This window comes from Alosa sapidissima, chromosome 6, assembly GCF_018492685.1.
Source record: "Alosa sapidissima isolate fAloSap1 chromosome 6, fAloSap1.pri, whole genome shotgun sequence".
Classification (NCBI taxonomy): Eukaryota; Metazoa; Chordata; class Actinopteri; order Clupeiformes; family Clupeidae; genus Alosa; species Alosa sapidissima.
In genome coordinates this window covers 14,428,096-14,449,032 of record NC_055962.1, presented here as the reverse complement: position 1 = coordinate 14,449,032, position 20,937 = coordinate 14,428,096, and the positions used below count along the sequence as shown (strand labels likewise).

The window sequence follows — 20,937 nt, the reverse complement described above, 5'->3', positions numbered from 1 at the left end:
TATTAAATTGTGTTTCCAAGCCAACATTGTTTGAGGGCAGGCTCCCTCTCCCTTGCACGAAATGGTTCAGTCCGCCTTCCCCTGCTAGGCGCATTTTTGAAGTAACGTTCTGCCGAAGCGGCAATGCAGACGGTCACTGTGTGAAGATGTCTAAGTCTAAGAAAGCTAAATCCGGTTCCCAGAAAAGAAAAGAGAGGCAAGAAAGGGAGAAAAAAAGAAATGAGGGAAAACAAGTGTTAACAGCCTTCTTGGCCACCACTTGTGCATAGGGCCCAGAATTTGGTGCTACGCCCCTGTCGCCAGCTCTGCCATGACGAATGTCTGAGAAACTCTATCACTACCTTGTTATAGTGCCTGGCGTGTATGTGTGTAGTGCTGTAAAGCAATTTGTTACATCGAGAGATCACGAGACTTCTGACTCTGAGGTTGGCGGCCAGTCAGATGAAAGTTGCAAGGCTGATTTTTCCGCACACACCAGTGTCCTCCTCCAAGCTGTCTAAGGTCTCTCACATGAAGCCATAAAGATGTTTTTACTATCATCTGCCCCCTCATTTTAGCCATAGTCATAGCTCCCTAGCAAAGGGAGTGGTCCCCTCTAGCTTTAAGCATGCTATTGTCCAACCGCTGCTAAAGAAGCCCAGCCGTGACCCTGCTGACTTTAAAAATTACAGGCCAATCTATGCTACCCTTCATTTCCAAGATCCTAGAAAAAGTGGTATTTGAACAGCTCTCGTCTTTCTTGAACAATTTTAATATTCTGGATACATTTCTGTCTGGTTTCAGGGCTCCGCACAGCACAGAGTTTGCCCTGCTAAAGGTGCATAGGTGATTCTGGCTCCTGCACTCTGCTGGTCTTGCTTGATCTCAGTGCTGCCTTTGACCCGATTGACCACGTCATCTTACTAAAACGCCTGGAACATACAGTTGGCCTGGGGGGCCCGGTGTTAAGCTGGTTCACCTCTTATCTTGAAAAATCAAAAAAAGCGAAAATCTTGCAGGAAAGCAGAGCGCAAATGGAAAAAAGAGAAGCTTCAGGTCTTCTATGACCTTTTCAGAGATTCTCTAAAGACCTACCAAAACTCTGTTAAGGCAGCAAAGGTTGAGTATTATGCTCAGCTTATCAACAATAATGCTCATAGGCCAAAAGTTTTATTTAATACCATTAACTCTATTATAAATCCTGCCTCTGCGTCATCTACTCTTGCTTCTTCAACAGAAATCTGTGAGAAGTTCCTCAACTTCTTCATCGATAAAATTGACAAAATAAAATCTCAAATCTCACCTCCAGATTCGGATCCCTCAGTGATAGAACTTTCACCTAGCTGCCTCCAACAGTTTCAGGCTATATCTTCCTCCCAGCTTTCTGAGGTTGTCTCCCATATGAAATCTACATCCTGCCACTTAGATGTTTTACCTGCACACCTTTTTAAAGAAGTTTTTACCATCATCTGCCCTCTTGTATTGGCCATAATTAGTCACTCACTAACCAATGGAGTGGTCCCCTCAGGTTTTAAACGTGCAATTGTGCAACCTTTACTTAAGAAACCTAACCTTGAGCCCAGTGACCTGAAGAATTATAGGCCTATTTCTAAATTACCTTTTCTGTCAAAGATACTAGAAAAGGTTGTCCTCTCTCAGGTTTCTTCTTATCTGAGTGAGTTCAATATATGTGATAAATTCCAATCAGGTTTTAGATCTCTGCACAGCACTGAATCGGCCTTGCTTAAAGTCCAAAACGACATTCTCTTAGCAGTTGATTCTGGATCTTGCGCCCTCTTGGTGCTTCTTGATCTGAGTGCAGCATTTGACACCATTGACCATAACATCCTATTAAAACGCTTGGAGGATGAAGTTGGTCTCCAGGGTTCTGTTTTGCAATGGTTCTATTCTTATCTTAGTGATAGATCATTTTCAGTTAGTTTAGGCAATTTCTCCTCTTCCTCTGCCCTTATAAAGTGTGGTGTTCCTCAGGGTTCCATTTTGGGCCCTCTTTTATTCTCTCTTTATATGCTACCCCTTGGCTCAATTTTTAAAAAGTATAACATTCAGTATCACTGCTATTCAGATGACACTCAGTTTTACCTGCCTGTTAACACTAATGGCATTTGTTCTTTGGAGAATATTTTTAACTGTCTCAGTGACATCAAATGCTGGATGGCAAGAAATTTTCTTCAACTGAACGAAAGTAAAACTGATATAATTATTTTTGGTCCTCCAAGTGATGTTTCTATCTTGAAAAATGCACTAGGACCTCTCTCTGCAAACTGCCACAGTGAAGAATCTTGGGGTTTTCTTTGACTCCTCTTTAAATTTTAATAAGCAAATAAATAGTGTGGTCAAAGGCAGCTTTTTCCATTTAAGAACCATTGCAAAACTGAAGCCCTTTTTGTCCTTCTCCGATCTTGAAACTCTTATACATGCTTTCATAACATCTAGACTAGATTATTGTAATTCATTATATGCAGGCCTGACCAACTCCACTCTCAACAGACTTCAGCTAGTTCAAAATGCAGCAGCTAGATTATTAAGTGGCTCTAAGAAACGTGAGCATATAACTCCTGTGTTGGCTAAGCTGCACTGGTTACCTGTGGAGCACAGAGTTAAGTTTAAAATTTTACTTTTTGTCTTCAAAGCCCTCAGTGGTTTGGCACCTAGTTACATAGGTGACCTACTAATTCCTTACAGCACTCCAAGATCACTTAGGTCTTCATCTCAGAATCTTCTCTATATCCCCAAAACACGCCTTAAGACTAAGGGTGATAGAGCCTTCTCTGTTGTTGCCCCCCAACTCTGGAATAGTCTACCTGTACATATTAAGTCCTCTCCAACCATTGACTGCTTTAAGTCTAACTTAAAGACTTTCATTTTATCCCAAGCTTTTAATCTACCTTAATACCCCCCCCCCCCCCCACACACACACACATACACACTCTTTATTCTTTATTTTATTTTTGACCAATTTGTTTATTATTTCAATTATTTATTTATTTTCCCCCCCATGTTATATTGTTGTTGTACCATTGTCATTGTTTTATGTTTGTTTGTAAGCACTTTGGTTCAACTCGGTTGTTTTTAAATGTGCTATAGAAATAAAGTTGACTTGACTTGACTTATTTGAAAGATAGAACCTTCTCAGTCAAATTAGATGGTGTCCCTCAAGGATCAATTTTAGGTCCTCTTTTATTCTCTCTCTACATACTGCCACTTGGTTCTATCCTGCAGAAGCATAATATTCAATATAACTGCTATGCAGACGACACACAGTTGTACTTACCACTCACATCTGATGTAACCGGTTCACTAAAGATACTGTTTACGGTTTCTTCAACTAAACGGTAGTAAAACCAAAGTAATTTTATTTGGCTCTGTCACCAGTCTAAGTAATGGACTTGGTCCCCTGTCTGCCAGCCTGCAGTGTGGTCAGAAATCAGTGTGGAAAGAAGTTTTATTGGACAACTCACTTAATTTCAACAAACAAACCAGTAGTGTGGTTAAAAGCAGTTTTTATCAGCTCAGAACCATAGCTAAGGTAAAGTCCTTTTTAATCTCACAATGACCTTGAAATTCTTATCCATGCTTTTATCACCTCAAGGCTTGACTATTGTAACTCCTTATACACTGGCATGACCCAATCTAACATTGCCAGATTACAAATGGTACAAAACACAGCTGCTAGACTCAGGGCCGGGGTAAGGCAATCCTGCGCCCTGGGCGAAATAGGAATATGTCGCCCCCATATTCATAGACTGTGTGCCACTTTCGACTGTGTGCTACCTTCGCAGAAGCCCCTGGCTGCAGCGTGCAGATCGGTGCTGGTCTCAATGTATGTAGTTTACCTTTAATATTCAACGAGCTAAGTTGCTTGACTGTAATTGGCAAACAGCTAGTCGGTTTTGTCCATAACATTTCTGCATTCTGTAGCCATTTTCAGCTTCCGCGACAGGCAGTTTACACTTTTACCTCAGTGCGGCCTGTTTGTACATACCTGGCAATGATTATGCACGCATGCACGCACGCAAAAGTGTTCGTACATCTGGCCCTGAATATATTGTTTCTGCCCAACAGGGCAACTCTTTATTCAACTGTGATACATGTGAAAAACCTTCACATGCACATCTTAACATGTTCATCCAACCGGGTCCGTATAGGTACACTAAAACAATAACTGCTACAACACATCTGACGTTCTATTTAAACCAGATTTCCTTTCTTGTGCTCTCGTGCAGTGTGCTGGACAAAGTGGTACGATCGTGACGATCCCTCCGGTACGGGTGACTGGGAGTTACTCACCAACCTGCAAAATGCGAACCCTGGAGAGATCTGCGCCAATCCCATCGCCATTGAGAGCAGAACTGTGGACACAAACAAGCCCGCGACCTTGACTGGCGAAGACTTCCTCCAGTAAGGGATTTTTTTTATTTTCAAAATATAGTTATTTATGTATTTTACTACAATGTACTTCCCTTGTATATGTCAGCAAGAGTGTGAGTATTAATGTAAAATATATCTTGGAGTTTGAGTTTAAAACAGACAAACAAATAGTTGATTTTACCTAAGAAAGGCTTTTCAGGGCTGTAAGTGTAAAAATGGGAAATCCCATTACATAGGGTAAGATTAATGTCTCGCTCTATAAGTACGATGACTGGCACATGTCTATACCCCCACCCCTCTCTGTACAGCTACTCTCCGACGACTGGGCTTGTATGCCAGAACGGGCCCAAACAAGACTGCCGGGACTACAAAGTCCGGTTTGGGTGTCCTTGTTGAGGAAGAACTGGCTGTTGGAAGGATGAGTCTCCCACTGAGGACCCAAGGGTTTGATTGACCATTAGTACATGCATTAAAGTGGACTTCCCACACTGGTGTAGCAGTGATCTGTGTTGATGAGATGTATTTCTGTAACAGCAATGACAGCTGTTGTTATTGTGCTGTCTTGATCATTTAAAAGTCAACAAGCATGTGAAGTAAAAATAAAAGTAGCATGAAAAAAAAAAAACACGTTTGTAAACCTGTTTGTTTGTTGTGTTGTGTTCAAACTTCTCAAAGAAGGCGTGTTTAATATCAGAAAGGAAACATGTATATCATCTGTATTACGTGCGTGTAACAAGATATCAGTTGCTGTTGTGTGCATAAGTGTTAAGGGCTGTTCACACCAGGAACAGTAAAGATAACTATGGTGATAAAAGCTTCCACACTGACCAACGATAGGGAAAGTCTCTCCTCGTGTTGATGAATGTGATGGCTAAAATTTGATAGATTCTGATTGGCTGTCAGCTTTTATCATTCTCAAATCGCTCTGAAAGTGATCCCTAACTATATCGTTCTTCATGTTGTTATAGTTATAGTTTATCTGTGGACATCGTCATTCATATTAGCTAGAATGATAATTATTTTGCCGTTATTGTTATAGTTAGCGTTCTTGGTGTGAACGGCCCTTAAAGATGCCCTGCCACACAATCATTTTTACTTGTATTTTTAAAAATACATTATAGGTCCATATGTGTTTGTGCTACAGTATGTCGTGAATGTGAAAATGAACAGCTACCTCCTCTGTCAGCTCTAGCCACTGAAAAGAAATAAGCGGAGACATCAGACCAATTGCAATAGCTCTTCAGTTTGACGTGGTTGATAAAATTGAGTTGAGGATCAAATGGCTTCAGTTTATTTTTTGGAACAATACCACAGGCTTTGCAAAAACGTTGCTGCTGAAGCCTGGAGCAGTATAGGCTACCATCACGGCAGTCTACGACCAGTGCCCAGTCGTAAGTAAAACGTTATTGTCAACTCAAGTAAGTGCTATTGTTGTAAGAAAAATTGAGTGCAAACAGACAGAGGCAGGTTTGAAAACATGGTGAAACGTTTATTGGTTAACAATGGTGTTAGAACTACGAGCTCAGAGGCCAGCATAGCTCATCGCTTATGGCGGTGGCCAACTGAACCTCTAGAGCTGCGTCTTCCCTCTGCATTTAAAGCGTAGCCCACCCTCTTTGATTGTGTCAAGAGGAAAGGACTCATCATCAAATGATTAATAGAGTGGTGAAGTCCCGCCCCTTATACTTCCGGTCCATGGGACCTATCTTTCAAAAAATTATGAACGGGAGTTAATGGAGAGATTACAATTATTTTTTGGTCCAGTTTGAATTGTGCCACAAATTTCACATATGATGTGTGTGAATTTAAAAGATAATTTTTCACGTCAAGAAAGTACTGTTGTTCGATAGACTTCAAAAGTTATGTTGGTTTTGTGCGATTCCACTCAGTGGACTACATCTCTCGTCTCGAACGATGTACGTCACCAACGTAATGAAATGATAAGAGCTGTTATGCTAGTTAACGGTTGCATCTTGCTGCCTGCTATGTCACTTAACAGTATGTAATGTACAGTCTATGGACGAATACAACTTACTTAATTAATTAATCCTCTGACTCGTGGTATTTTCTTCGGCAAGGAAAGCCCAATTAAGACCTGTTGCTGGTATGCTTGTACAATCTAGTGTGGCTGTGAATGAGCTAACGTCACTAGCGCGACTGATGGGTTTGTAGTTGTTGGAATTACGATCTTTCACAATGTTGTAATTCAATAGTTACGAAACAAACTGCAAATGTCTTTACATGAAAAATTGTCTTTAAAATTGACAAACATCATATGGGTAATTCAAGGCACAAGTCAACCGGGACCAGAAAATAATTTCTTTTTCGCCATAGACTGCCGTTCAAATTTTTTTGAAAGATAGGTCCCATGGAGGCAAACGGAAGGGGCGGGACTTCACCACTCTATTGTCGTCATGTGTCCTCATGCGGTTCTCATGATCGTCTAGTAACAATGGGTCACGTGAGCATTTGATTGACAAAGGTCACAAGAGCAGTTTGGTCGACAAAGGGTTTGGCATAATCAAAGACTAGGGTGATGATTAAAATGAATGTTAAAATACAGTACATACACTCTGGAATTTCTCACTACACTATGTTATACAGGTTTAATAGACTTGCTAGCCTAGCAGGTTTTATGCCTATTTGGACAAGGCTAGCACTCGCAAGCCAAGTTCATGCAATAAAGCTAAAATTAGTTGATAACAGCTACCATCGCGGCAGTCTACGACCAGTGCCCAGTCCGTAAGTAAAACGATATTGTAAACTCAAGGAAGTGTTATTATGTTTAATGCACTTGCTAGCCTAGCAGGTTTTATGCCCATTTGGACAATGCTAGCACTCGCTAGCCAAGCTAAGTTCATGCCAAATTAGTTGATAGCTGTCATGTTATGGACAAAACCGACTAGCTGTTTGCCAATTACAGTCAAGCAACTTAGCTCGTTGAATATTAATGAGAAGTGGCGTAAATCAAGCGGGGTCTTCCTGCAGGCTTTCTATACAGCTAGAATGGCGTTAAACAAGGTAACCAAGGCATGTTTTTCACAAAAAATGTTACAGAATCTATGGTAGAACTTCAGACATTACCACAAAGTAATGAAATAAGTGTGGCAGGTGGCAGGGCACCTTTAATACATGCCGACTCTAGCGTGGAAACAGGAAAGGGAGGCCACACACAGAATTTAAATCATAAGTAAATTTATTAAAGAATAAAAATGTTAAAGGAACCATATGTCCCCCCCCCCCCCCCTACATACACAGCACATTGTCTTCAGGATCTTCTCCAACACACATCCTCTACATACTTACAGCACACTGCCCCCACCTACCCACACACACACTACACACACACACCACACACAGTCACTGCTCCACTCCCCTCCCGCCCACACACACATCTTCACTATCATCACTCACATACATCATACATACAGTACTCTGCTTGCAATAGTAAGTCCCTTCACCATACTTGCAGTACACTGCCCCCCCATCCCCTACATACACAGCACATTATTTCATCAGGAAGCTTCTCCAACACACATCCCCAACATACTTACAGCACACTTTCTTATCCCCCCCCCCCCATTAATGCACAAATAGGCTGACACCAGACATAATTTCACTGCATTTCTTACTTCCAGTAACTATATGCATGTGACAATAAACTTCCTTGTATCCTTGTATATGTAAGATTGTGGCCAAAACTGGTACTGCAATCACTTTCAAATTACTGTAGAGCGGTGTATGCCCTCCCCCTCCCCCCTGATTTGAGGTTGCCAACCCGGATGCTGAAACACAACTGACTTTGTGATTAGTAGATAGGTGGAGGGTGGCGCATCAGGCCAAAACACATGACATGACAAAACACAACATCAACATGAGTTGAGGGTTGCAACTTCACTTTTTAAATGACAATATCCTGGCCGGACTACTGTTGTCAGTGATATAAGTATTTGAAATTAGCATGATTTCTTAATGTCTAGTGACATATCAGGGCCATTTTATGATTAATTGAAATACATTTCTTACATATGGTTCCTTTAACCCTTTAGGCGCCAGAGGTTTTTTTTTTCGAAACGTTCGATTTTAGGCTATATCTTAAAAGTGATAAGAGATAGAGACTTTCTGTAAATTAGAGAAATATTAAGGATGACCCAAAGTTTATGTAGAGATTAAATGTTTATATCTAATTTGCATATTATGACGTCATATGGTGGCGGCCATCTTGGATTATAGAATTTTCGTGAAAAGTTGCATGTTTGAATGATAAAATGCACCACTTCTTTTCCCCCAAATGTCCCTCACCTTCTGTATGCTATATTGCACAATACTGAATGCTCAGGTAAATAGTAAGTAGTAAACAAACTGTATAAATCATTACTAATAAATGGCAGAAACAAACCAAATGCATGTAGCGGTAGGCTGGCCTTTTGCTGTAGAGATTTTCCATTTACTACATACAGTAGGCACTCTGATTCCATGTATGGGGCAAATATATATTATTCAGATGACACACAAACACAAGTAGACAAGACCTGTTTAGTTCAAAACCTCACTTGCCACGGCAAGGCACAGATCAGGAGTGAGATGACGAGACAAGACAAGAGACAATATTAGTATTTTTTTTCTTTTTGTTGTTTATGTTGATGGTTTTTTTTCTTAGCTGACAAAGACACACACATCACAAGGACATGAACACATAAAAAAAGAACACATAGGCCTAGTGTATGTCCTAAATGGTCAGGGAAATAGGTAGCAAATCAACAGTGTAAATCATTACTAATAAATGGCTGACAATTTTTTTTTTATGTAGCAGGCCTTTTGCTGTAGAGATAATGACTCCCTATCCTTATCCATACAGGGCCGGCATTCCCATCATCTTGTGATAGACTATGCATAGCCTAATGGCTCCCCTGCCCCGTGTCACCACCTCTCCTCCTGCTGCGAGCAGCATGGCCAGATCTGCCTCGCGCGCGCGCCGAGTGGAGAGAATTTGCGCAGCTCGGACTAGACCTACTGTCATTCTCATTGCGACTCCCCACACTGCCTCTACGTTCCTCCCTAACTATCCTATGAGCACTTCGACCTCGTCTAACATACCCAGTGGCATTAGACAAAGGCTCCACCACGTTACTGTCGCCGCGATTGCGGAGAAGCACACGGTCAGAAGACAGAAGCTAGCGCTACATGGACATTACCTCCAGCCTCGTTCGCCACACCACTAACACCCTGCTAACTTCCTGATGAACACTCCAACCCCGTGAAACATTATTCCCACCACTGACATTGGGCAAACGATTCAACGTTTGTGCTTGGTGTAAGCTAAACTCTCACTTTGTCCAGCTGCACCATTGCAAGGCAGGGACGCATCTGAAGCCTCACTAAACGAATCACCGTCATTTTCTGAAGGCAGATATTCCCCTTCAGAATCAGGGTCCGTGAATAGAAGACCCAACACTTCATTTCGGGTAAACTTTTGCTGCATGTTTTAAGTGTTTTGAGAGAGTAACAGCCTTTTGCAAGCTAAATGTGTCATTTTCAGCCTGTTTAAGGCTATAAAATAAGCCCTTATGGATTTTGTGTTCACCTATATGCCCATAACGTGCATTGAGGCTGTTTGATATTGTGCTTTAGTGGTGGTGTTGAAGCCTATATAATAGCCCAATGTTTTCTTGTCAAGTGCTCTGTTTGTGGCATTTTTTATAATAAAGAGCACAAAAGAACCTGTTATGTCCTCCATAGAACTTTATGTAGAACACATTTAGGACAGATATTGGGTTCTGCCCAAAGTCGAGCAACATAACGTAAAAGTAACGAGTAGCGTAAACAGCTACTTTCCATACAGGGTAACTAAGTCAAGGGTTACTTTTTAAAGAAGTAACGAGCAAACACTGGTCTGCATGAAAAAGTAACTTCCCAAACACTGGCCTGCGTGTGTGTGTGTTTACAGTATGTGTGTGCCTGCATGTTTGTGCATGTATCTTTTTGTGTGTTTGCATGTGTTCATGAGTGTGTGTGTGTGTGTGTGTGTGCATAGTGTACAGTCACTAAATGTCTCTGCAGGTAGCCTCCTCAAAGCTGGAGAAAAAAATTCCCATCTCTCTCCTCCTGATACTCTTTCTCCCTCTCTTTCTGTCTTGCCTTTTTCTTCACTGTCATTGCTCTATCAATCTCTCTTTCTATCTACCTCTCTCTCATCAAGTTCAAAAGAGCATACTGCACAGTTTTGCAGGGATGATGCATCAATCCTTCAGACATGCAATAAATACCAACTTAGACCTTAAATTGGTTGGCACTACCAGGTAGCCAGTCATGAGATGTAACAGCAATGAAAACAAGAGTAGCTTTCAAAGGTGTATATATTATACATGATTTGTCCACTGTTGCCAAACAATATATAATGATATTATTGGTTTTAATGATTTCTCTGAACATATTTCATTTTATAGTCGAATCACAGCATATCATGTGGTAAAAATGGACGACAAATAAATTGGGCATTATGTAAACAAATATGTATTTTTGTATATTTATTTTTATACCAAGCTGGACAATGTAGTTATACTTTAAATATTTTAATATAAATAGTGATACTTTGAAAGAGTAATACAAAAATAAAGGTGTTGATAAGCATCCATTAAATTACGTATTTACAAATTTCGCACCGAAATAAATTACCAAATATATTATGTCCCATCTAATTGTCATTCATAAATCTGTCAAGTACATTTCTTTCTCGTCCTCCTCGTCACTGTCCTCGTCGCTGCTGGAGTCTGCGTAAAGACAGACAGTCGCCTGGACGTGATAATTCCGAAGCAGCGCTTCGGCGTCCTGATACAGATAATCATAGCAGCGCGATCGAGGCCAGAATAACCTACCAAGGAAACAAGGTTTGTGTTAGAAACCACAGGAATCCAATACAATTGATAGCCTACGTCACGTATGATGAAAACAGAAACTCTGGCAACGTGATGTGATTGAGAGCTAAGACTCACTTTACAGGATGTGGGCTTCTGTTGGGCTTCTTTGCATCTGATAATTCAACTGGAGATTTGCCGTAAAACTGAGAAAGAAAGGAAAGAAAATAACGTTAGCGGGATCAAAGAAACAATGAGAATAACACGGTTTATGTTTTTTATATGAACATTACAGGTTTTTGTCCAGCCGTTCATTTATCTCTCTTAATCCATCATTTGATTAAAATAAACTCACTCCATGAGAGTCCCTTTGTTCCAACTGTCCTTGTGTCCACGGTCTCCAAAACAGAGCACGCGTGTATGTTGGCTCGTGTGTTGTATTTTCATTATTATATCCGGTATGTCCAAGGCAAGAATTAATGGTTATCTCCATAGTCCTAGTTTGACAAGTAGAGCACTCCATACGATTATTCCCGAGCGATGCAAGTCCTTAATCCTTCGAGTCTGTGGTGAAGTATGTTCACGAATCTGAGCGAAGGATCCATTTATAAAGGAGACGCAGCTCGTGTCAAATTGTGGTTTGACACCTTCATTTTGGCACGCTGCCAGGCAACGCGTGCAACGTAGGTGCGCAAACATGTGCCAGAAAGGGGTGTGTGTTGAGGTGACAACTGCACAAATGGTCGTATGCACTGATTTGCAATAGCATTCTAAAGGTGAGTTTATCTACTTGGCAAGCATTGCTTGCTTTGTAGAAATGTAGTAGGCTAATCTTGCACCACAGCAGTAGGCCTAATCACCAGTCAAATAATCTCATGCAATTGCAGGAACTATATAATATCAGTTTACCTAAACATCTCGGTGCTTTAGAACTTTTCCATGTGGTGTAAAATTACTTGAACTGTACCTTCTTCAACCGTCTTGAAATCATCTTTGGAACTGATAATGCTATCTGACAGAGAATGTTACAGTTACTGTTCAGTTCACTGCATTTTTAATGCTGTTGTTTTACTGCTTATGTTCATAAACTTACATTACATATGTTCATGAGTTCACCACAGACATAATTTATTTTGCTGGATTATGTAAGCTGTATTACATATGTTATTCAAGGACTCACACAGATAGAACTGTACTGAGAGGTCAGAGTTCAAGATACGGGTCACTCGTGTGAACATGAGAACCAGCAACCACACACCCCAGCCTGGCCAGACAAGCACCTTTAATCGTGTCAAAATTCCCACTAACTATTAACACGTGTCTCTCTCTCTCTCTCTCTCTCTCTCTCTCTCTCTCTCTCTCTCGCATGCATGCAGAGCCTACATTAAGCATAATAGTAATAATAACAATAATATCAATAACAATATAAAATATCAATAATGGAAATAATTAGTTTTATATTAATGAAACAGATGAGTCATTAAACCCCTCAAGAACACTAGGCAACTCATTCCATCAACAAGGACCAACAGATTAAATAGAGTGTTGGATGTGACCTCTTAGCATTAATGACTGGTCGACACAGCAGACGCTCTGAGGCTCCGTACTCAGAAAAAACAATTTTTTCTATCGGTCATCAATTGTGACGCCCAAGATTTAGTTGGGGTCAGTAAAGATGAGCCAAGCTGGATATTAATCTGTTGGGCAATAGCTGTAATAGCTGCCAACACCAACAGTTTCATTCTTGGAGAGATTAAGATAGAGGTTCCAATTAGAGATGCACCGATTGCAATTTTCTGGGCCGATACCGATTTCCGATTTTTCATAGAGTTTGACCTGCCGATACCGATTTTAGCCGATTCCGATTTCATTTCTTCGAACCATTTTACAGCACACACACAAATAGTTATTTTCTATCTTTTCTTTGATAGAACATGTTAATATAGACGTGTAATCAACTTATCAATGATGAAATGGCTGTTAAAAAAAAATGGAACCGGTGAGCAGACAGATTCTTTTTCAAGTCTAACTTCAGATGCAGTAGGCTATCAAATTATGGATTAAGTTAAGTTATGGAACACCCATTTTATGCTTCTCACATCCAAAAGCCAACTAAAGATTTAAGAACAATTTTCATGATACATTTGAACATACTACCATGTAACATATTCATCAATGCATATGAAAATATGCATTGATGAATTTATGGGAGGGCGAGGGGAAAGTGGTAGCAGCCTAGGCTATCACGCAAACACAGGGGAGAAGTGCTAATAGTGATTAGGTGCTCAACCATATGAAAACAGTGCACATCTGTTTTGCGGTGAAAAAATTAAATCCAAATTCCGGTTAAATGCATCAATTAGGCTATAGAAACTTTCAGAGACGACTGATTCAGTATTCAGAGCATCAGTTTTCTTCATTGTAGGCTACTATGTCAAAAGCAACTTTAACGTTTGTTTGCCTTTCTAATAGGCTATCGTTTGTTCACTTTCACGACATCCACTTCTCAATCTGCTAGACTACGGTATTTTAAGGCATAGCCGCAGTCTACGTGCAGTAAATAGTTAGAGTATTTATTTTTTTCAGTGGAGTAGAACTACTAGGGCTACTGTATGTCGCTGCTTGTTGACATCTTTGATTATTTTTAATATCGCAGTCGTTTATCTCCGTTCAGCAGGCTTGTGGTTCAGCTGTGGGCACGCAATTAGCGGCAGTGACGGGCGGTGATGAGCGATGTTTACAGTACGTAGCCTAATGAAGTGACAGCTTAGTAAATTCCACGCAGTAGGCCAATGGTAAAGCACAGCGTTTGCATAGAAAAACTCACTAGCCTATTAGCGCTTTATTTGTAGCCCTACATCCAGCCCTGAGTGTTGGCCTGGTTGCTAGCTTCTTCAAACTTTGCAAACTCAGCTGGGTGTTGTTACAATTGCGGCGCACGAGTGTATTTGACCGGCATAAAATCGGCATGTCTCAGACTGACCGGCCGGTCGCCGGTCATGGCCGATCACGTGAAAATCGGCCGATTCCGGTCACCAGCCGATCTATCGGTGCATCTCTAGTTCCAATCTTTAATTCAAACTGACATATCCTTAAGGCATGCTGAAATACGACCTGAAACGGTAGTCATCAGGTGAGAAAGACAGGTAAATTTCAGTATCATCTGCATTGCAGCGATAGCCAAATCCATGAGAGTGAATGATCTCACCTAAAGAAGTGGTGTAAATAGAGAAAAGGGGCCCTAATACTGACCGCTCATGAGAAATACACATTCAGTAAGAAGCTTACATGAACACCTGTTACAAATATCACTTACCAATAGGCTTGTTAAAAAAACACACGCACACAGAGACAAGTAAACTACAGTAAAGAGAAGATTCTGCCAAGACTTATCAGTGTGTCAGAGGAGTAAACAAGGAGGAATGGTGAGAGATGTTGTACTGCAAATGAGGCAGAGTAACTAAGCACACCTGAGAGGAGAAATGTGTCTTTGCCACTTATCTCCCAACTCCAATGACATTTCCAGTGGGGTCATAAACTGGGCATGAACTGGGGTCAAACACAAGGCATGTACTGTAGGCATGAGGCTATTCAAAATATTTAATAATTACTTAATTCATTAATTCATTCATCCATCCATTCATTCATATATGCATTATAGAGACAGTCTCCCTGGTTGCAAGTCAGGGTTAAGTGCCTTGCTCAGGGGCAAAACATTAGCAGGCCGGAATTGAATCCAAACCTTTTTAGCTTCCACTTCAAAGCCCAATTCTGCAACCACAATACCATCATCAATCCTTATGGAGACATCACCACTCAACATATCAAAACAATCCCACATAGGGATCTCTGGATTGTAAATCTACACCCTCAGAAAAGTCAGAGTTCAGGACAAGGGTCAGGAGTGTGTGACCATGAGAACGAAGAGCCACACACACCTCTTTGTATCACTGCTCACCTCTTTCAGTGTGTCAAAATCCTCACTCTCTGTTAGCATAACACACACACACACACACAATGTGTGAAACTGGGTTAGGGTTAGCCAAAGATGAATTATCCCACGCCAAATAATGGCTTAAGCTGAAATTCTCACAAATACCGTAGCTATTAACCCATTTAAGCCCAAATTTTTCCCAGACATGCAAATATGCAAATCATGTGCTATTAGCAACCCTTTGAAGTAATCAATAATTATTATTTTTTTAAAACTGTAGAAAAGTAGATGAAAAAGTGAGTTTTATTACCGGTCACAATTGTGACCGGTGGGATAATATGCGTATACTCAATTAAAGGTTGCTCAAATTGCTTTTTTGTTAAAATAAAGGTATTCTGACAGGACTTTTCAAACTGATATGAACACTGAGACCAATGGCAATAATAAATATGAAAAATATGTAAACATTGTTTATTTACCAGGAGCTTTGGTTCGTTAAAATAGAACCCTGAATGTGTATGTCTGCGTGCGTGTGAGAGTTAGTGTAGATGGTCTGCGTGTGTGTATCTGCATGGGGTGTGAGAGTTAGTGTGCATATTGTGTGTGTGTGTGTGCACGCGCATATATACATATATATATATATATATATATATACACACATACACGCGCACACACACACACACAATATGCACAGTAAAATTGACAGTGTTATTAAGTGTTAATTTTTCAGAGACATATTTTTCAGTGTTCATTAGTGTTAATTAGTGTAACTTCGGGAGTTGTTTGAACAAACATGTACACCCACGGTGTAATTAAAACTGGGTGTGAATGTACGAACTCTGGGGTGGAGTCATTTACACTTCCGGTCCTTCAGTTGAGATTTTTGAAAAGAAGATGGACGCCATTGAAGTACAGCGTGGGATAGTAAAAGGTAAATTAATTTGTTCCCTCTACTTCTGTAAGCTAGAATAAAGTTTACAAATGGATCTGTTGACTGACTAATTATAACAGTCTGTCGACTCATTGACGTTTGGTTGAACTGAACATTGCTTGGTTATAAAAAATTGCTGCTAGCTAACATTAGCTGAGACCACGAGGGCATTCGTTTAACTGTTAGGCATTTGTAGCAAACAGAGGTGTAAGGTAACCGTTAGCCTGGTTGGTTTGGTGCAGTCTCCATTCTCTGTATGGCACTGGTATTAGTTTCTGTTAGAGTCTGTTGGCTTCATTTGGGTTAGATCAATTTCTTTGTTTCCTAACTTATAAAGGGTGCAGGTAAGCCAAAGAGTATAGAAGTTAGCTAGCTGATACTAATTTTAGATATTTGTAGAAATTGTAAATAGCTTGCAAGCACGTGCATAAGGATATTCAGTCCATCAGGCAAAACGTTACAGCTGAGCAGAGTAAGAAATGTTTATTCTCTGAAATTATGAGCAGTTTTTTTTATGGATATGGTAAAATGTAGACGAGTTTACTGCCTAATGAAATTATTTAAATTATTACCAGTCATGTTGCTTAAAAAGTAGGGATTATATGAACATATTTTAAGACAAAACACTTGCGGTTGAAACATTTGGTAACCTGTGGTAAATAATGTCAGAATAAAGTTTAGAAGTCCTTTGCTGGTTAGTTGATATACTGCTGATAGTCAAATCATTGTTGTTCTTGTATTGATGTAATCATTTTCTTTGTTTTAACAGGTTCAGCAAAATGCTCATCAATGTCCAGTACCATGGAGAAAAAAGTACCTCAAACTGCAGCCTGGTTTTTCTTTTCAAAGTTTAATTCGAGAAGGTGAGGTTTTATGTGAGTTTAGCCAAAGTCCTTTTAGGCAAGTCCCTCCACTCGGCAGCCATATTGTAACTTTGTTTGTATTGTAAATTGTATGCTTTTTTTTTTCTTTCTTTTTTCTAGCTTGTTTAGACTATGAATCAGCCTGACCGTAGGCATGTTTCTTAATGATTTCACACGCACACTTAGTATCCTGGCTGGAGTTAATGCAGATCCTTATGATCCTTTTTAAGAAATACATTTGAAATCAATCAAAGTTCAAAATCCCTGTGCACAGCCCTTTTGCAGGTGCTGATGGTGTGCAGTATAACTATTAAAAAGTCAAAAACTAATATAAATCGCACACTGGAGGGTATATTTTGTTGACTTTATTTGGCGTGAAGGCTTTAGGTTCACGTTCAAACCTGATGAAGAAAATTGTGAAATGTGTTGTTCACGCCAAATAAAGTGGGTAAGGTTAAAAAAAAAAAAAAGATTTTGTCACCCTTTAGTTGAATTAAGTGAAATAAAATCGGAGACCGAATTTCTTAAAGCAGCCCTTTAAGATTCCAATTTTTCTTTTTCTTTTCTTTTTTCTTGTTCTTCAAACAAGGCACATCAATCCACTGGTGCAAAAGAAGAGAACACCTCTGCCATAGGAGATTCAGCAGAAAAAGGCCAAACAGGTGAGCATTTAAAATTAAAATATCACTAGGAGAAATCCTTGTCTGTCTCGTCTCCAAAATGCAGAAGCCTGGCTTTGTGTTCCAGTAGTGTCAAATCAGTGGGCACATTCAATCTTGCAGCGCTGCACAGATCTGGCTGAACGTAAAGTATGTTTATTAGATTCAGTCAGATCTGCTTGCAGATCCAGTGCTGCAAGATCAAAATCCCACTGATTTCATGCTACTGGAACACAAAGCCAAGCAATTTGCTTCCTTCAGATACAGGTCTTGTTATAATCTCTCTGTACACTTTCCAAGTTTACAATACTTCTGTTTGTCTGTAGAGACCCTCATCACACAACCACAGAAGTGTAATTATATTTTGAGCACTATCAGTGGTATTAAATAGCGTTTGTTTTTTGACGTTCTAGCTGCCCCCTTAGCTTTCTTGTTTGTACTCTGGATTTAGACTTTTTAGAGGGTGCATGTAAGTTTTCTCTTTACAAGTGCATCACTGTTATTGTTTCTTTTTTTACGCATAGATGGTCCAGGAGGTTCTGGAGAAGAGTTAAATGGGAGAGGAAATAATGGAGGAGTATAGTAGAGCACCTTGATACACTGTACAAGAAGGCATCTTCTGAATATTCTGGTCCATGGGTATGTTTTGTTTTGAATAAATTAATCTAATTGTATACAACAGTTAGGTCCAGTCAAACTATTAACTCTTTTCTGACTGAACGAGAGGGATTCCATGGGTGGGGTTATCTCAGGACATCCCTACTCAGACTTTTCAGTGGTAGTGCCATTTTTACATTGATCCAATGTTATCGTTCCATTCATTCAAAGTGAGAGAACATTGTAACATAACATCACAATTGACTGTTTGAGAGAGAGAAATAGAGTGCATGTAATAGGGTGAATAATGTAATGTGAAATAAAATGAAAAATCATTATTGTGCACATATAGCCTCACACAACCTGCCTGCAGAGTGACAAGAAAACCCTAAATTAATGTATTTTAATCCAGGTATTAGGCAGTAGAATTGCTGTGTAAAAACAATATTGAACTGGTGATTGTGGGGTTGATAAATGCTATAAGGTAGAACCTTAGCTGTAGGGATATCTATTACCAACTACACAGTGGCTCCATTTTCAAAAAACTCCTGAAGACCCAGCTCTTTAGAGAACATCTCCTCTCATAGCACTACTTACAACAAGTCTTGCTGATCCTAGTACTTACCACGTGTCTTGAACTGACACACAACTGTTTAAAAACAGCACTCACTGATGCACTTATTCTTACTGTACTCTACTGTTTTTAAATTGTCCTAAAATTGTTGAGAGAATTGCTTTAAAACTTAAACTGCTACCATGTTAGTCGCTTTGGTTAAAAATGTGTTAGCCTAATGTAATGTAATATTACTTAAGCATATTTTAGTGGCAAGAAGCGTTAAGTCTATATTTTATCCATAATCCATGTTTAATCACTCTTCCATTTTATAGCTTGTAATGTTGTCTGAATATATCTAATATAATTTTCCTATTGTTTTTAGAAGGATACCAGTACGAAGTCAAGGAAAAATATATGCACTCGGCATTGTGACCGTTTCCTAATCTCAGGGATCCTTACTCCACCAATGGTCTATGTAAGATTTTACTAATTTCCATTTAAAGTTATATATAATAATAATAATAATAATAATAATGTTCAACTATTGATCTGGATAATCATAGTTCTTGCCCACATTATTTTGCAGGAACACTTCTACGATGCTGGAAGAGGGACGGGCTATCTGGCATGGCGCCTAAAGCAACGAGTGTCGCAGCGTTTGGTCAAGAACAGCTCGGGAGCCTTGGAATACATGAACACCCTGAGCTTTTTAAGGAGGTAGACTTTCTAATGAGGAGACACAGCACTCAAAAAATCCTCCATAGAAATGCATGGGGTTAGTTTGTAACGTATGGTGTTGTCTACATATATCACACCCCCCTCTGTGGCAAAACGTGGACATGTAAATACATTGAGCCAATCATGTGGTGTGTTGTGAAGACATTGATTGTGCCAATCATGTGTTGTGATCTTGCCGCTGGAGCAAGATTGGTGTTGTGAAGCCTGCCGAAAGTGCCCAAAATGCGTTGCAATATGGCTGCTGAGTGGAGGGACTTGTCTAAAAGGACTTTGGGTATACCCACATGTAACATCACTTCATGGTGCAGGTGCATTATCTGTCTTGCTTATGAAAAATTGGCCCATTATTGCACATCTCTAGTAAAAGGTTTGAAGCAAAACACAAGTTTGTGAAATTGTAAAAAACTCTTGATTATATTGTTTTATTTCTTGTTTATGAAATGTTTACTCAGTGTTGCAGAGCATTTTCATGCATATGTGGTTATGGATTGTGAGAAACATTGTTTTATTGTTAAAGTCAATGATTTTGTATGAGTATAAGGCCTTTGCTCAACAAAATGCTTATGGACCAAACTTTGACATATATATACATTGATTTGAGCCATATCATGGCAAATGTTAATAAAAAAAAGAAAAGTAATTAATTTGCTGTGGTTTGTTTAATATGTTTATTTTGATAAATATATGGCTCTAGAAACTAATTCATTACTCCAATAGAGTTAATTATGAATCACTGATTGAGTTAATGATATACTCCAATAGAGTTAATTTTAACTCTGATAGAGTTAATTATGAAACACTAGGCTAGTGTTAATACGGCAACACTATGGCAAGTGTTATTTTAACACTGATGAGTGAGGATTATATAAACTCTGGAATAGTGTTAAAATTAACACCTGTAGAGTAAAATTAACACTGGCCGGTTTACTGTGTGCACACTAACTCTCACACCCCATGCAGATACACACACAGACCATATACACTAACTCTCACAACTACATGCAGACACACACGCACGCACAGACATACACATTCAGGGTTCTATTTTAACGAGCCGAAGCTCCTGGTAAATAAACAACACACAGACACAAACACACACACAGACATACACACTCACACAGACAGATACACACTCACACACACACACAGATATACACACTCAGACACACACACAGGCATACATACACACACATATATATATATATATACATATGTATGTGTGTGTGTGTGTGTGTTTGTATCTGCAGGTGGGTGTGTGAGAGCAGCAGGCAAAGTGCATGTCGTGTGCAATGTGAAGTCCCCTTGAGTGTGTATGTCTGTGTCTGTGTGTGTGTGTGTGTGTGTGTGTGTGTCTGTGAAAAGGTAGCCCCTCCTTTTCCCCCAACTCGCCTGACATTCCCCGCGATATTTAAACTGACTACCTTCTCCTACACG

At 39.7% G+C, this 20,937-nt stretch overlaps 2 protein-coding genes and 1 long non-coding RNA gene across 6 annotated transcripts in view; 2 read left to right on the top strand and 1 right to left on the bottom strand.

Moving 5' to 3' along the window:
- The window catches only part of LOC121712187 (cartilage intermediate layer protein 1-like), a 31,734-nt gene extending 26,749 nt beyond the window's left edge, over positions 1–4,985 (top strand). For all 4 annotated transcript variants that reach the window (XM_042096289.1, XM_042096285.1, XM_042096286.1 and 1 more), the window contains 2 exons: positions 4,227–4,401; positions 4,680–4,985. In XM_042096289.1, the coding sequence (XP_041952223.1) occupies positions 4,227–4,401; positions 4,680–4,767 (263 nt within the window). In that variant the 3' untranslated portion in view covers positions 4,768–4,985. The remainder of the gene's footprint in view (positions 1–4,226; positions 4,402–4,679) is intronic.
- A 6,010-nt stretch (positions 4,986–10,995) lies between these two features.
- LOC121712193 (protein ripply2-like) lies at positions 10,996–11,893 on the bottom strand. Its single transcript, XM_042096296.1, has 3 exons — positions 11,581–11,893; positions 11,364–11,431; positions 10,996–11,242 (listed from the first exon to the last, which is right to left on the bottom strand). The coding sequence occupies exons 1-3, from the start codon at positions 11,746–11,748 to the stop codon at positions 11,077–11,079; spliced, it is 402 nt and encodes a 133-aa protein (XP_041952230.1). The 5' UTR covers positions 11,749–11,893; the 3' UTR covers positions 10,996–11,076.
- Positions 11,894–16,858: 4,965 nt separating this feature from the next.
- LOC121712198 lies at positions 16,859–18,476 on the top strand. Its single transcript, XR_006032530.1, has 3 exons — positions 16,859–16,953; positions 17,543–17,615; positions 18,137–18,476. It is a non-coding gene; the product is annotated as an uncharacterized LOC121712198 (long non-coding RNA).
- The last annotated feature ends 2,461 nt before the right edge of the window (positions 18,477–20,937 follow it).

Coding starts and splice junctions, on each gene's coding strand:
- LOC121712193 (XM_042096296.1), bottom strand. CDS start 11,748: ATGGAGTGCTCTACTTGTCAAACTAGGACTATGGAGATAACCATTAAT. Junction 11,432..11,580: donor AACAAAGGGACTCTCATGGA/GTGAGTTTATTT, acceptor TTTCTTTCTCAG/TTTTACGGCAAATCTCCAGT. Junction 11,243..11,363: donor AGAAGCCCACATCCTGTAAA/GTGAGTCTTAGC, acceptor TTTCCTTGGTAG/GTTATTCTGGCCTCGATCGC.